At 40.9% G+C, this 16,118-nt stretch overlaps 1 protein-coding gene across 5 annotated transcripts in view; it reads right to left on the reverse strand.

Moving 5' to 3' along the window:
- The window catches only part of LOC124795047 (lysophospholipase-like protein 1), a 66,637-nt gene that overhangs the window by 27,709 nt on the left and 22,810 nt on the right, over positions 1–16,118 (reverse strand). For 3 of the 5 annotated variants that reach the window (XM_047258835.1, XM_047258837.1, XM_047258836.1), the window contains exon 2: positions 13,390–13,519. In XM_047258835.1, coding sequence (XP_047114791.1) covers positions 13,390–13,494 — 105 coding nt within the window. In that variant the 5' untranslated portion in view covers positions 13,495–13,519. The remainder of the gene's footprint in view (positions 1–13,389; positions 13,520–16,118) is intronic. The other 2 variants (XM_047258833.1, XM_047258834.1) reach the window with 1 other exon arrangement.

Genomic DNA, 16,118 nt, shown 5'->3' on the forward strand with positions numbered 1-16,118 from the left:
TATTTATCTGAGTGCCACACAGTCAATTATCATACATTATCTTAACTTTACTATGAATCTGATTATGTCATAGTTATGGATCATAATTTTCTGCACGATATCTCATCTAAGATGAACAAACAGCTACAGAATTAAAGCACAGAGTTCAGTTACAAAAGAAAGATTACCCTCTCACACAAGTATTCTAATGATTTTTTTGTTATTTTTTTATAGTGGGGACAACTATATCTATTTTTAGAAAACTTATAATTGTGATTTGTACTTGGATAAGGCAATTAGGTGGTAAACTTGTAGAACAGAGGTGTTACCAACAAAACTGAAAAATGTAATTTACCTATTTATTTACTTTTTAAACCACAAATCCACCATTGTAAATGGAGGATGTTAGCAGCATCAATCAAGTAATGGAAGAAAGGAAGGGTGGAAAAGTACTAAATTTAAACTAAGTTGGATGACATGCTAACATCCTGGCTACATCCAAATAAGATCATTAAGTTCCTAGCATCACAGTTGGTGTCAATTTTGATAAAACAAAGAAATTCGATAAATAAATAAAATTTTTTGGTCACTCTTAGTGGAAGGCAGAGGAGTACTTAAGAGACAGAAAATAAAGAAACCAATCAGGAATGGATTCATAATCAACTGGGAGTAAGTCTAACACAAGCGCAGGAGTAAGAATGTGAGAATAGAGGTATATGATGATAAACAGGATGCTGTATCCTTATATATTAGTTGTGTAATGAATAGGATAGGTGTATCAATAAAGGAGGACCTACACTTGATTTTGTAGAACACTGCAGGTTCTTGAGGCTTACTCATAAGTTGCAAAATAGAATAACCTACCTGAGTTGTAAAGGTCAAATAAGGATACTGAATTAGAATATAGTTAATAATGATACAAGTGTCTGAGTTTTGTATGCTGTCCCTAAGGATAGTTACATTTAATAACGGAATATAACATGTATAGCTAAAAAGTTACTAGTTGTTCCTACATGTAACACCTTTTGTTCAATGGTAGTGACCATGAAAGAAGCACTGTTGTAAGGAATGAAAAGACTAAAGATGATAATGAATGTGCACATCCATAAACTCATTATGGATGTGTATTTTGGAAGTATGCCTTAGTGTGTTTTATAAAGGGATTTATATATCTAATTTATAATATGGTTAAACTTGGTAAGGGTTTGTACAATTTTCTACTGGGTGGTAGTAATAATAATTATTATTGTGGCTTTTGCACAAAGTGATTTTGTACTATTTAGAATCTACTACGCTCTATGGTTGTAACAATATTATGAAAAGGGTAGTTGCCACTCACCATCAGCAGAGATGCTGAGTCGTAGATAGGCACAACAAAAAGACTGACACACACACACACACACACACACACACACACACACACACACACACAAAGTCATGAAGGAGGACACTGGGGCGGGGGGGGGGGGAGAGATGGGGGGGGGGGATGGATAGCAGGGTAGGGGTGGGAGACGGTAAAGTGTTGCTAGTGGAAGCATGAAGCGGCAAGGTGAAGTGAGTATGGGGCAGCTAGGTACAGTCGGGAGGTTAGACAGTGGACAGGGGAAGAGACGGGGGAGGGGCGGGGTAGTGGAAAACAAGAGAAGTTGGTTGATTGTCTGCTTGATTTGGAGGCAGGCTGTGTAGTGCTGTAATGGAAACCAGGTAGGGGCTAGATGGGTAAGGGCAATGACTAATGAAGGTTGAGACACTTTACCATCTCCCACCGCTAACCTGCTATCTCTTCCCATCCCCACCCCAGCCTCCTCCTCCTCGCCACCTGACTGTCTCTCCCATCATGCTGCTCATAGTGTGGCCTCAGCTGCCACAGATCATGGTCCTGCCCTGTGAGTTGCGTTTGTGTGAGTGTGTATGCGTATCTTGTCTATTTCTGACAAAGGCCTTATTGGCCGAAAGTTCATTTACTGACAGTCTTTTTGTTGTGCCTATCTGCGACTCAGCATCTCCGCTACATGGTGAGTAGAACTACCCTTTTCATAATATTGTTACATTACATCCTGAATTTTCCATTGTTTGTTTAAGCTCTATGGTTCGGTTTATGTACATTTGTTAGGTGAGGCTGTCTTAACTTAGTACAAGTAGCTGAGCTATTTGCCTCCCTTCTTGCTTAAAATAATTTAAGACCAAGTAAGAGATGCACATGACTAATCAGAGTTTCCTTTTGCAGTTCAGTCAGTGAATATGACAGAAGTTTCTATTTTGTTGCTAAACTCTCCATAGGGTGCTAGAACCAATTTTCGGGGCCCATGAGGATAAGAATGGCAAAGATCTTCATCCTCTGGCACACCAGTGAAGTGCCCCAAGTAGATAGAGCCTTGGGGAGAGGGTGGGGGGTGTAGGACTGGTCTGTCTTCACTATGTTCCTGTCCGCCCTCAGTAGCTGAATGGTCAGTGCACCAGAATGTCAATCCTAATGGCCTGGGTTCGATTCCCAGCTGGGTCGGAGATATTCTCCACTCAGGGACTGGGTGCTCTGTTGTCCTCATCATCATCATCATCATTTCATCTCCATCGATGCGCAAGTCGCCGAAGTGGCATCAAATCAATAGACCTGCACCCAGTGAACGGTCTACCCGACGGGAGGCCCTAGTCACACGACATTTATTTATTTATTTATTTATTATGTTCCTTGGTTCCAACCTTTCCACTCTCATTTTCCCTTTCTTTCTTATCCATCAGGAGTACCATTCTATCCTCATTCAATAGTTCCACTGCATAAATCATTCTCTTGTTTGTATACTTCAACCTGTTTTTACAGAATTGCATGAGATGTAGTGATACCCAAGTCATAAAATGAACATACATTCACGTGATATCCATTTGAAATAAATAAATAAATAAATATATAAATAAGGAACGCAAAATTTTAAGACAAAAATGGAATCTGTAAAGCCAACAGAGTAATTTAAAACTATTGAGTTCAAAGATACAGAAGTTAATTCACAGTTATTTCCTTATGATTTAAATAGTTGTGTCAACATCATTTGTCAAAGAGAGAGGGCTATGTGGTGTAACATATCACTTCGGTAAACAGATGTGTTACCCATTGTCTATGTAGCCAATGAAAGGTGGTCGCAATAGAGAATCAAGTGAAATTTTTGTAGGTGCTTATCTCATAATTACCACGAGCAATTAGTCAGGGAACTGACTCAAGAAGATAACATTTTAGACCTGCTGGTGACAAACAGACACAAACTTTTCAACTCAGTTAGCACAGAACACGGAATCAGTGATCATAAGGCCATTACAGCAGCATTGAATACAGCTGTAAATAGGAATACAGGGAAAGGTAGAAAGATTTTTCTGTCTGGCAAGAGCGACAAGAGACAGATTTCAGATTACGTGACAGTTCAACATGAAAATATCATCTCCAGCACTGACAATGTTCAGCATCGGTGGAAAAAGTTCAAGAGAATCGTACAACATGCTTTACAGAGGTATGTGCTGAGCAAAACTGTGAGGGATGGCAAAGTACCATAGTGGTTTGACAACCATGTCAAGACAGCTGCTAAGAAAGCAAAGGCTGCTTGACAGCAAATACAAACACAGCCAAAGCCTCACAGACACACAAGAACTAAATTAAGCCAAAATTTGCATAAGGAGGGCTATGCAGGAAGCATTCAATGAATTTGTAAGTAAAACTCTATCTACTCTATCAAAATCCTAAGACATTTTGATCTTATGTTAAATCAGTAAATGGAAAGTGGATGACACAGAAGAGGCCAAAATTCTGAATGACTTTTTACAAAACTGTTTCACAAAGAAGATCACACTGTAGTTCCTCCTTTAAATCATCGCATAAGTGATAAAATTACAGATATCGAAATACGAGGGCTATCCACAAAGTACATTATGTTTTGGAACTAAAAATAAATAAAGTATTGGAAATTTTTTTTATTATATACAGATGAAAGCCACACTTAAATACTACTTTTCTACATAGTTGCCATTTAAATTAAGGCACTTATCGTAGCGATGGACGAGCTTGGAAATTCCTTCATCGTAAAATTCGGCCGCCTGCGTCTTCAACCACGTGGTTACCTCTTCTTGAAGCTGTGCGTCGTCATCAAAATGCTGCATAGCCAACCACTTCTTCATTGCTGGGAATGAGTGGAAGTCGCTCGGTGCAGGTCAGGACTGCACAGCGGATGAGGAAACAACTCCCACTTAAAAGATTCCAGAACTTCACAAGTGGCATTTGCCGTGTGGGCCCGGGCGTTGTCGTGAATCAGCAAGATCTTTGAGCCCAACTTTCCCCTGCACTTGTTTTGTATTGATCTTCTGAGGTTGTGCAGAGTTTGGCAATACCTCTGAGAGTTTATTGTAGTGCCTCTTTCCAGGAAATCCACAAAAATCACACCTTTTCTGTCCCAAAAGAAGAGGTAACCACGTGGTTGAAGACGCAGGCGGCCGAATTTTACGATGAAGGAATTTCCAAGCTCGTCCATCGCTACAATAAGTGCCTTAATTTAAATGGCAACTATGTAGAAAAGTAGTATTTAAGTGTGGCTTTCATCTGTATATAATTAAAAAAATTTCCAATACTTTATTTATTTTTAATTCCAAAACGTAATGTACTTTGTGGATAGCCCTCGTAAGTGTAAATGAAATGAAATGAAAAATGAAATGATCGTTTGGCATTTATTGGCCAGTATATCCCCTTTGGGGTTCGGCCGCCGGATTGCAAGTTTTTTTAGTTGACACCATTTCAGCGACTTGTGTGTCAATGATTATGAAAATGATGATGAAGGACACACAACACCCAGTCCGCTGCCGGGAATGGAAAACGGGCCGCCTCGCATGGTAGGTGGTAATGCTACCGCTGCACTGGGGAGGCAGACAGTGTAAATGAAAGATCACTGGACTTCACAGCATACCAGTTCAGTTCTATAGAGTATGCAAAAGAACTTGCCACTGTTCTAGCACCAGTGTACTGTAGCTTTCTAGAGTAATGAAGCATTCTTAATGATTGGAGAAAAGTACAGCTCATTTCCGTTTTCAAGAAAGGTTGTCAAACAAACACACAGAACTATATGCCCATATCTCCGACATCGGTATGCTGTGGAATTTTGGACCCCGTTTTAATGCCTGTGTATTATGACATTTTAGGAGACCAAAAATCTCCTCTGTAGGAATCAAAATGGGTTCTATAAACATTGACTGTGTAAAACCCCCAACTTCCTCTATTCACCTCTGAGACCCAGAGCACTAAATACATGTGCCCAGGCAGATTCAGTGTTCTTTGACTTCCATAAGGCATTTGATACAGTTCCAGTCCGCCACCTAATAAACAAAAAACAATTGTACAAAACATTCAGGCCAACTATGTGATTGGATTGAAGAATTTCTACTAAACAGAACACACCAAGTGATTCCGGATGGAGAGAAGGCTCCAGACTTAAAAGTAATTTTGGGTGTGCCCTGGTGGATGTTGCAGGACACTTACATTTCACAATATACACTCCTGGAAATTGAAATAAGAACACCGTGAATTCATTGTCCCAGGAAGGGGAAACTTTATTGACACATTCCTGGGGTCAGATACATCACATGATCACACTGACAGAACCACAGGCACATAGACACAGGCAACAGAGCATGCACAATGTCGGCACTAGTACAGTGTATATCCACCTTTTGCAGCAATGCAGGCTGCTATTCTCCCATGGAGACGATCGTAGAGATGCTGGATGTAGTCCTGTGGAATGGCTTGCCATGCCATTTCCACCTGGCGCCTCAGTAGGACCAGCGTTCGTGCTGGACGTGCAGACCGCGTGAGACGACGCTTCATCCAGTCCCAAACATGCTCAATGGGGGACAGATCTGGAGATCTTGCTGGCCAGGGTAGTTGACTTACACCTTCTAGAGCACGTTGGGTGGCACGGGATACATGCGGACGTGCATTGTCCTGTTGGAACAGCAAGTTCCCTTGCCGGTCTAGGAATGGTAGAACGATGGGTTCGATGACGGTTTGGATGTACCGTGCACTATTCAGTGTCCCCTCGACGATCACCAGTGGTGTACGGCCAGTGTAGGAGATCGCTCCCCAAACCATGATGCCGGGTGTTGGCCCTGTGTGCCTCGGTCGTATGCAGTCCTGATTGTGGCGCTCACCTGCACGGCGCCAAACACGCATACGACCATCATTGGCACCAAGGCAGAAGCGACTCTCATCGCTGAAGACGACACGTCTCCAATAGTCCCTCCATTCACGCCTGTCGCAACACCACTGGAGGCGGGCTGCACGATGTTGGGGCGTGAGCGGAAGACGGCCTAACGGTGTGCGGGACCGAAGCCCAGCTTCATGGAGACGGTTGCGAATGGTCCTCGCCGATACCCCAGGAGCAACAGTGTCCCTAATTTGCTGGGAAGTGGCGGTGCGGTCCCCTACGGCACTGCGTAGGATCCTACGGTCTTGGCGTGCATCCGTGCGTCGCTGCGGTCCGGTCCCAGGTCGACGGGCACGTGCACCTTCCGCCGACCACTGGCGACAACAACGATGTACTGTGGAGACCTCACGCCCCACGTGTTGAGCAATTCGGCGGTACGTCCACCCGGCCTCCCGCATGCCCACTATACGCCCTCGCTCAAAGTCCGTCAACTGCACATACGGTTCACGTCCACGCTGTCGCGGCATGCTACCAGTGTTAAAGACTGCGATGGAGCTCCGTATGCCACGGCAAACTGGCTGACACTGACGGCGGCGGTGCACAAATGCTGCGCAGCTAGCGCCATTCGACGGCCAACACCGCGGTTCCTGGTGTGTCCGCTGTGCCGTGCGTGTGATCATTGCTTGTACAGCCCTCTCGCAGTGTCCGGAGCAAGTATGGTGGGTCTGACACACCGGTGTCAATGTGTTCTTTTTTCCATTTCCAGGAGTGTATATAAATGATGTAGTAGATAATGTCAGAAGTTCCATGAGGCTTCTCATGGATGATGCTGTTTGTACATAGAGAAGTTGTGATGCTAGAAAATTGTAGTGAAATGCAGGAAGACCTGCAGAGGAATAACACTTGGTGCAGGGAGTGACAATTGACAAGTATGGTGAATACATAAGACAGAAAAGCACTTTATTGTATGGCTACAAAACAGCAGCAGAACAATCACTGGAGGCAGTTACCTCCATAAAATATCTAAGAGTATTTCTACAGAGTGATTTGAAGTGGAATGAAATCATGAGTAAGCCAAATGCCATATTGAGATTCTTTGGAAGAAACCTCAGGAAATGTAGTCCACCAACAAAGGAAGTAGATTATAAAACTCTCATTTGACCAATACTTGAATAATGCTCATTGCTATGGGATCCATATCAAATAGGGCTGATAGAGTAAACAGAGAAAACCAAATGAAGAAGAGCATGTTTTGTTACAGGATCATTTAGTAAAAGTGAAAGTGTCACAGAGATGTTCAGCTAACTCCAGTGGCAGATGCTGCAAGAGAGGGATTCTGCATTATAGTATGATCTACTAGTAAAGTTCCGAGAGTGTATGTCCCTTGAAGAGTCAACCAATATATTACTTCCTCCTACATATATCTTGCGAAAAGACCATGAAAATAAAATTAAAGAGATTTGGGTCTACATAGAGCATTACCAGCACCCATTCTTCCTGCAAAACGTATGAAACTTGAACAGGGAAAAGGGGAAATGACATTGATACACAAAGTATCCTCTGTCACACACTGTAAGATGGCTTGTGAAGTGTAGATGTAGATGAAGGTAGGTGAAATCATTTATCAGCTAAATACTTTAGAACTAAATATTGTTTGAAGGTTTTGTCATTGTTTTTGTATGTAAACTGATATGGATGGACACCATGCACGTTCGAGGCAGGGCAGCTATTGCAGTTTACCACGAGTTGTAGTACCTGAATGGTGCTGCATTTGTTCTAAATTTTGTAGCCACAGCTTGGAGAATTGGGGTATACCATTGAGTAAGAGCACACCATGACAGTGTGGATGACATCACAGTGAACACAAGATGATGAATTATCTACCAAACCATTCATTTTCATTCAAATGTCAGATCTCGTTCTTATAATGTCAACATGGATGTATCCACTCAAACTGTATAAGCAAAGTTCTTTTATATTAACTAATTGTGTCATAAGATGAAAAATATTAGTCATCAGAAGGAGTACTTGTAGTCATTAGCAGAAAGTTGGAAACAGTTCAATATCTACAGATTTTCAGAACATGACCAAACTGCAGAAGAAATGAAGTCCACCATGTTGTGCCTGCACAATCTATGAGTAAACTTTAATTACAGGTATTGCAATTCAGAATTTGAAGATAAGTGTATACATTTCTACAGACAGAACAATGTGTTATTAATGAACCAAAAGATTAAACTCTATCTTTTTTATAATGCTGATGGTAGTAAGTGTCCATTCAAAAGCACTAAATTTATATTCTTTTCAACTGCATTGCTCCTAAGCTGCTTTATACTGGTTTGGTTAAATGGAGTTCAATATATTTGTGTGAAACATTGCTACAGATCATTCCACCAACAAGTCAAGCTTAGTTATCACTGAGAAGACAAAGAAACTGGTACATCTGCCTAATATCATGTAGGCACGCGAGCATGCAGAATAGCTGCAACACGACATGGCATGGACTCTGTCTGAAGTAGTACTGGAGGGAAGTGACACTGTGAATCCTGCAGGGCTAACCATAAACCCATAAGAGTATGAGAGGGTTGAGATCTCTTCTGGAAAGCACATTGCAAGGCATCCCAGATATGCTCAAATCGTTCATGTCTGGGAATTTGGTGGCCAGCAGAAGTGCTTAAACACAGAAGAGTGTTCCTGGATCCATTATGTAGCTCTTCTGGATGTTTGGGGTGTTGCATTGTCCTGCTGGAATTGCCCAAGTCCGTTGAAATGCTCAATGGGCATGAATGGATGCAGGTGATGAGAAAGGATGCCTACGTACATGTCATCTGTCAGAGTCGTATCTAGATATATCAGGGGTCCCATATCACTCCAACTGCACATGCCCCAAACCATTACAGAGTCTCCACCGGCTTGAGCAGCCCCCTGCTGACATGCAGGGTCCATGGATGCATGAGATTGTCTCCATACACATCCATCCGCTCAATGCAATTTGAAATGAGACTTGTCCGACCAGAAAACATGTTTCCAGTCATCAACAGTCCAAAGTCTGTATTGACAGGCCCAGGCCTGGCATAAAGCTTTGTATCATGCAGTCATCGTGGGTACAAGAATGGGCCTTCTGCTCTGAAAGCCTATATCGATGATGTATTGTTGAATGGTTTCCATACTGACACTTGTTGAAGACCTAGCATTGATATCTGCGGCAATGAGGAAGGGCTGCTCTTCTGTCACGTTGAACAATTCTCTTCAATAATTGTTGGTCTCGTTCTTGCAGGATCTTTTTCCGGCTGCAGCGATGTCGGAGATTTGATGTTTTACCAGATTCCTGATATTCACGGTACACTCACGAAATGGTCGTAGTATGGGAAAATCTGCACTTCACTGCTACCTTGGAGATGTTGTGTTCCATCACTCCTGCACTGACTGTAACACCACGTTCAGTTTCACTTAAATCTTGATAGCCTGGCATTGTAGCAGCAGTAACTAACAACTGCGCCAGACACTTGTTGTCTTATACAGGTGCTGCCCACCGCAGCACCGTATTCTGTCTGTTTATATATCTCTGTATTTGAATACCCATGCCTATACCAGTTTCTTTGCTGCTTCAGTGTATAATGCTTTGATGGGTGAGTGGCTGTGTATAAATGCGCTGACAGAACAGAGACAAAATTTGTGTAATTGCCATTTTCTGGTTCTTTCCACTTTTGGGGTTTCTGTGAGTTTGGTTCTTATGCTATACAGTGTTATTGTTGTTTACTGACTAGCAGAAGTATTGCTAAATTAATTTAAATCTAGTAGGTTCCTCAATATTTGGTGAGTAATCCAGTATTTTTTTGTTTTGGTATTCTCCAAATTAACTTACACACTTGGGAACATCAGTATTTATTTTCCTTTTTCATTATTTCTACATACATTCCATTGAGTCTTTTATCCCTGTGAGATGCTAGGATGTGGACAGAGTCAAAAAATATGTAAATATAAACTACATCCCACATGTAACAAGGTCTACCAAGGAAAGTAGAGTTAATTTACAACAGTTGCAGAGAAAATAAAAACATAAGACTAGAGCCAAAACAGAAACAAAATGAAACAAAAACATGAAAGTAGGCGTAGTATAAGGATTAGAAAATGTTGTACACCAATACATAACAAACAAACACTCAAGATATGCAAATAAAACAGTTTATGCATATGTGTTAAAAATTCATCTAATGAATAAAACGTTTTATTAAGTAAAAACATCTTTATTTTATTTGTAAGTGATGTGCTGTTATTGTGTAAAACTTTGATATTATTTGGCAGTGAAATATATTTTTTAATACTGCAGTACTGTACACCTTTCTGTACCAGGGTTAGATCTTTAATTCACAATAGATTACAGCCTTCCTTCTTGCATTGGGATCATTTCATTGGTTTCTTAGTGCACAGGATTGACAACCATGAAGCTCATAATGGAATAAATATGGGGTGTTCAGAAATTTCCATTACAAACTTCTGGGATTTGCAGGTGGGAGTGAATACATAATATTTTGAATAGCAACCCATGTCTGGAAATGTACCATTTCTGTGCTACAGCCATTTGAAAACATATCAGCTAGGTAGATATCCAACAGGGTATTCATGGTGAGTGGTGGTTACATTGGATTGGCTGATGCCATTTGACACCTATCCCACCTCACTGACCTGGTCTGAGTGTCATTCATGTGTCTGTGAGCATTAGAGCAACATGGCTGAGTACAGATTTGTAGAGTACACAGACTTGATGCTTCCGAATAGCGAAGTTCACACCAATGGAACAGCTGTTTGTTGCCTTTATCAAGGTTGTTCTCCACAACATCCGACTCCCTCACATACACTTTTCATCACAAATGTTGTGTCTAGACAAGACAGCCTAGACACAATGAGAGGAAGCCGAAAGGCACGCGCTACGCTCACGCAGATGGGCGTGAGGTCTGAAACAGGATACGTAATGAATGCTATAAAGAAAAGTATGTAGCTTCTGGAATACTTAACTTTAATCCATCCTTTTGGTACATCTGGAGATTGTGGCGATACAAGTGAGACTCTTTAGATACATGCAATGTTACTAATGGCGCCTTGCTAGGTCGTAGCCATTGACTTAGCTGAAGGCTATTCTAACTATCTGCTCGGCAAAGGAGCGAGGCTTCGTCAGTGTAGTCGCTAGCTACGTCGTCCGTACAACTGGGGCGAGTGCTATCCCGTATCTCGAGACCTGCCTTGTGGTGGCGCTCGGTCTGCGATCTCACAGTGGCGACACGCGGGTCCGACATGTACTAATGGTCCGTGGCCGATTTAAAACTACCACCTAGCAAGTGTGGTGTCTGGCGGTGACACCACAACAATTATGCAGCAGCTTTGAGAAATGGTACTGCATTAACACGATTCACGTTGTCCGTCGCACTTCACATAGTGTAGACCGGGAACTGTCCACTAGGCATGCCCGATGTAAAACTGACTGGGCACAGCCCATGCTGCCTGAGTTGTTGTTCCGCCGGCAGAGGGCGCGGCTGAATTCTCGCATGCCCTCTGGTGGGCGGGACTTTACTTGCGACAACTACTGTCCGTGACGAGCCATGCCGATGAGTGCCTCCCGCGATCTTTCTGGTGGCTACTGCAGGTACCTTCACCATCAGGAGGCGTAACTGTGGTACACCGAGGACACACCTCACACCCAAACTGAACAAGGCCACACTGCATCATGTTCAAGAGAACCTACCAATGAGTACATAAGCAATTTCTTTGTATGTTAATGAGAGGAATTGTAAAACAAGTGATTTGTTGGCTCACACCTAATCAATTAATTGTAAAAGTGGCTACAAAATATTATCTGCTCACTCCCCTCTACAAGTCTTTGAAGTCTGAACACCTTCTACATTGGGAAGTAGTTGTAAGAATCCAAGCTTCCTTAAAATGATTGCGACAGGTGGTTTTCTGAACACATGACTCTGCATTTAATTTCAACAGCCTTTATCTGCAGAAATAAAATTTTCTTTGTGGGTGAACTGCCCCAGAAGATAATCCTGTAACTCATAATAGAGTGAAAGTATCCAAAGTAAGTGGACTCTGTGACACTAATGTTACCAATATATGAGATTTCCCCAATGATAAAATTAGCTGAGGACAGCTCTCTTATGGTCCAGAGGTCATGATGTTCCCAGTAAGTCAATTACGAGATGAAATCTGACTGGCATGGATACACACTTTCACTGATTTACATCTGATGCTCAGATTTAACACAGTCTAGGCAGACAGACAGCTAAGTTAAATTTAAATTTAGTATGCTATTTTGTTCCACAATTTGGACAGAAAGTACATAAATACAGGTCAAATTAAATTTCAATGTAGTAGTAGTAGTGGTATTAATTGCCTGGTGAAAACAGTAATGGCCTGGTGACAGTCATTTAACTGGATGCCACTTCAGCATCTTGCTTGACCCAGAGCCTGGCGTTCACAGGTGGTCACCTATCCAAATACTAACCAAGCCCCGCTCTGCTTAACTGTAATGACTGGGTTAAAAAACTGATGTATCCAACGGGGGAAGGCCACTGGCTAATTTCAAAGTGTTCTTAGGTCTAAATAAAATAAACTGCTCCTTTACAGTGAGCCATATGAAATAACAGGTTTCTAAAACAACATTGCTTGTACAGTACAATATTCACTATTTAAATTCTTCTCTTGTCCTGCCCTGCCATATCTCCCTTCTGGGACCATGAGTGACATTTCTGCTTAATTCCTTTAATTTCATTTTTCCAATGCATTCCTGTAAATTGGCAGATGAAAGAACCTTTGCTCCTAAATGGTAATTTCCTTGAATGCATTGGAATATTTCAAAGAAATCATTTGCATTATCTTCTACTGGTTCTCTCATCAGCTATTGGTTGGAAATTATGTCTCCTTTAAGCCTATTCAATTATAGTTACATTGGAAGGCCTTTTCTTCTATGGATGTTTTAAAGATAATGTCTTGATGTCAGAACAAGTACCCAAAACAAAGCAGAATCTAGACTTCATTATGAAGACAAAGTGAGAAATGATTATTGATTAAATGTCATATTACAGAAGTATGCTTTATTGTTTTCCATGTAGCACAGTGTATTGGCTAGTTAATGTCACTGAAAAACAGCTCAGTGCCTCAGTTAAAGTTAATAATTGCAATCTGTGACTACTTTACACTTTGCAAAATTATCAAAAAAGTCAGTAAAGTTTATAATACTCAACTTACTGCTCCTCCTAAAGGTGTATATTTTCTTACAGGTGCCGTGGGAAAAAGAACTTTCAAATGAGGAAAATTCCAGTCGTTTCCCAACAAGAAGTTGACCCATTCTTTAACACCTTTGCCGGTATCACCTGATGTCAAGAAAACAGTAACTTCAGTTATGAAATTGTGAAAATAACAAGTAGTTTACTAAAATGGTTAGGAAAGTTCTGCCAGAATGTAAATAATTTAAGAGCAAAGAAGACCACTCATTGAATAGCAGATCTCTCTCTATCTATCTAACTTTTATCTCTATGTCTACATTGCGTATCTCATTATTCCAATACCATTCCGTGTGGGCGACACTAAGAACAAAGATGTTACAACAAGAGAATTTTTACCATGTGTGCATATATTGTGGCTTACTAAAAATATCAAGTCACATAAATTACTTCATAAATATATGGAACATTTCAGCTAGACATTTCTAGGTTTCAAATTTCTCTCTATGTGTCTAATGGAGCCTATTGCATATTATATGGAGTCTATTTTTCTAGTTTTTCATTCACACTGGTAATTAATTTCCCATCAGATTTCAGGTTTCACTTGGTTGCTGCACTGGTAAGTAACATACTACACATCTAAAATTTCAGTATTTGATCCCTTGTTGGTTCTACAACTTTTTCTCCTAGTTAGCTTTATTTTCATACCTAACAAGATTTTGAAGATGACAAAAAACTAAAGGTGTAGCTTAGCTTGTTTAACTATAGGCTCCCCTATAAATTGCTGGATGAGCCAAATATCAGATTAGAAACAGACAAGGACATACCACCCCTAACAGCACCACACCTAGTAAAGCACTGGGATGTTCAAATGAACTTGGTGTACAGAGTTTTAAATCCCCTTTTGGCTATACAGACTCTATGAATTCCACAAGTCACTTAGGATAAATTCCAAAATAAAACAATGGAAACTCCAGGTTGGAATATCAACAACATTACAAGAAGTATAGATTGCTACTCGCCATAAAGACGGCATGTTGAGTTGCACACAGGCAAAATGAAAAGACTGTTACATATTCACTTTCCAGTCAAGGCCTTTTCAGAAAAGAAAACACACACACATTCACACAAGCAGGCACATCTCATGCGCACATGACTGCCATATCAAGCAGCTTTCCTATGTGAACTGCCACAGATGGCAGTCACGTGTGGGGGAGACGTGCTTGCATGTGCGAATGCATGTGTGTTTGCTTTCCTGAAGAAGGCTTTAGCCAAAAGCTAAATGTGCAACAGTCTTTTCATAATGCCTGTCTGTAACTCAACATGTCATCTTATGGTGAGTAGCAATCTGTCCTTTTCCTAATAAGATGAATTCCACAATGATTAGTTGAAAAGGCAGGGCTGATTTCCTCATCCATCTGAGCTTGTTCTTGTCCTATTGACCTGAATATTGAAAGGAAGTTGAACACTAATCTTCCTTCCTTCCTTCAAACAAACCACACGATTAAAGGCAACTCTACTTTTCACTCAGATTTCTAGATTTGTCAAAACTTCTGTCTGTGTTCGTAGGTCTCTTGGAGCGACATACTCTTATGAAAAATATAACAAATGCATATTCTGCTTCAATACCGATGATGGTTACTCCCTTGGTGGGGTAATTTCAAAAATCCTGATTTTCCCTGAATGGAAAATGCAACACAGAACTGCAGAGCTCATAAACAAAACAACTGAAACATCTGAGTTGCAAAATTGCTTGAATTTGGATCCAGGAAAATCTATGATGAAACAAGCATACACAATGTGCAAATGCAACTTAAATACCAGCTGCTGCTGAATCAAAATTATTTCCAGACCATATGACAACAGAACATTGTAAAATACACCCATGAGCAAATGGATTAAAGATGGCTGTTGTGTTGGAGAGTGAACATACCTGTCTCCATGACAAACTGAATATTTCATCAGTTATCCATCAGTGCTAATCAAACAAGTTATGTAGGAAACATTCTGTGAAGTCAGGACAATAGGAGAGATGTACTGGATGGAATCAGGTCATGCATTAGTAGGGTTAGCATTAGTTTCTCATCAAAAGACAGAGGAAGGCCATCAGTGTTGTGTGTTTTTTTTTTTTTAATTTACAATACATCGGATGGTGCAGAAAGCATTTTCAGAGGAACCAAGGATAATACCCACTGTTTGCACATATTCAACATTCTCTACTTATCCATCCAGATAAGCACTTCACAGACCTAGGAAGTATTCCACAAAGCAACAATAATTATGGGCCTAGTACTTTATTTATTTGCATTCAACCACTTTCAGGTTACTTTACACAATTCAACTATGCATTTCAAGAGATGATGCTCGCACCACCAGGTTGTTAACATTCAGTTTGTAGCATTCATTAAATAAAATAAAATGAAAAACATAACAGAAAACAGATCCTCATCTTACATAAAATTGTCCACTTCACATGCAACCCCATAGCAGGCCACATCTTCATTTGTGGCTACCATGCGTGTCTACTTGACACTTCTGTGGCTGTCTGAGCTGCTACGCCTGAGGTACCATGAGTACGCACAGCTTATGCTTATATTTTCAAAGAAGTTTTTTCTACACCTACATTCATACTCCACAAGAAATTATAAGGTGTGTGGCAGTGGGTACATTGTACCACTACTAGTCATTTACCTTCCCTTTCCGCTCACAAATAGGGCAAGAAAAAAATGATTGTCTATATGCCTCCATA

Source organism: Schistocerca piceifrons, chromosome 4 (genome assembly GCF_021461385.2).
Source record: "Schistocerca piceifrons isolate TAMUIC-IGC-003096 chromosome 4, iqSchPice1.1, whole genome shotgun sequence".
Classification (NCBI taxonomy): domain Eukaryota; kingdom Metazoa; phylum Arthropoda; class Insecta; order Orthoptera; family Acrididae; genus Schistocerca; species Schistocerca piceifrons.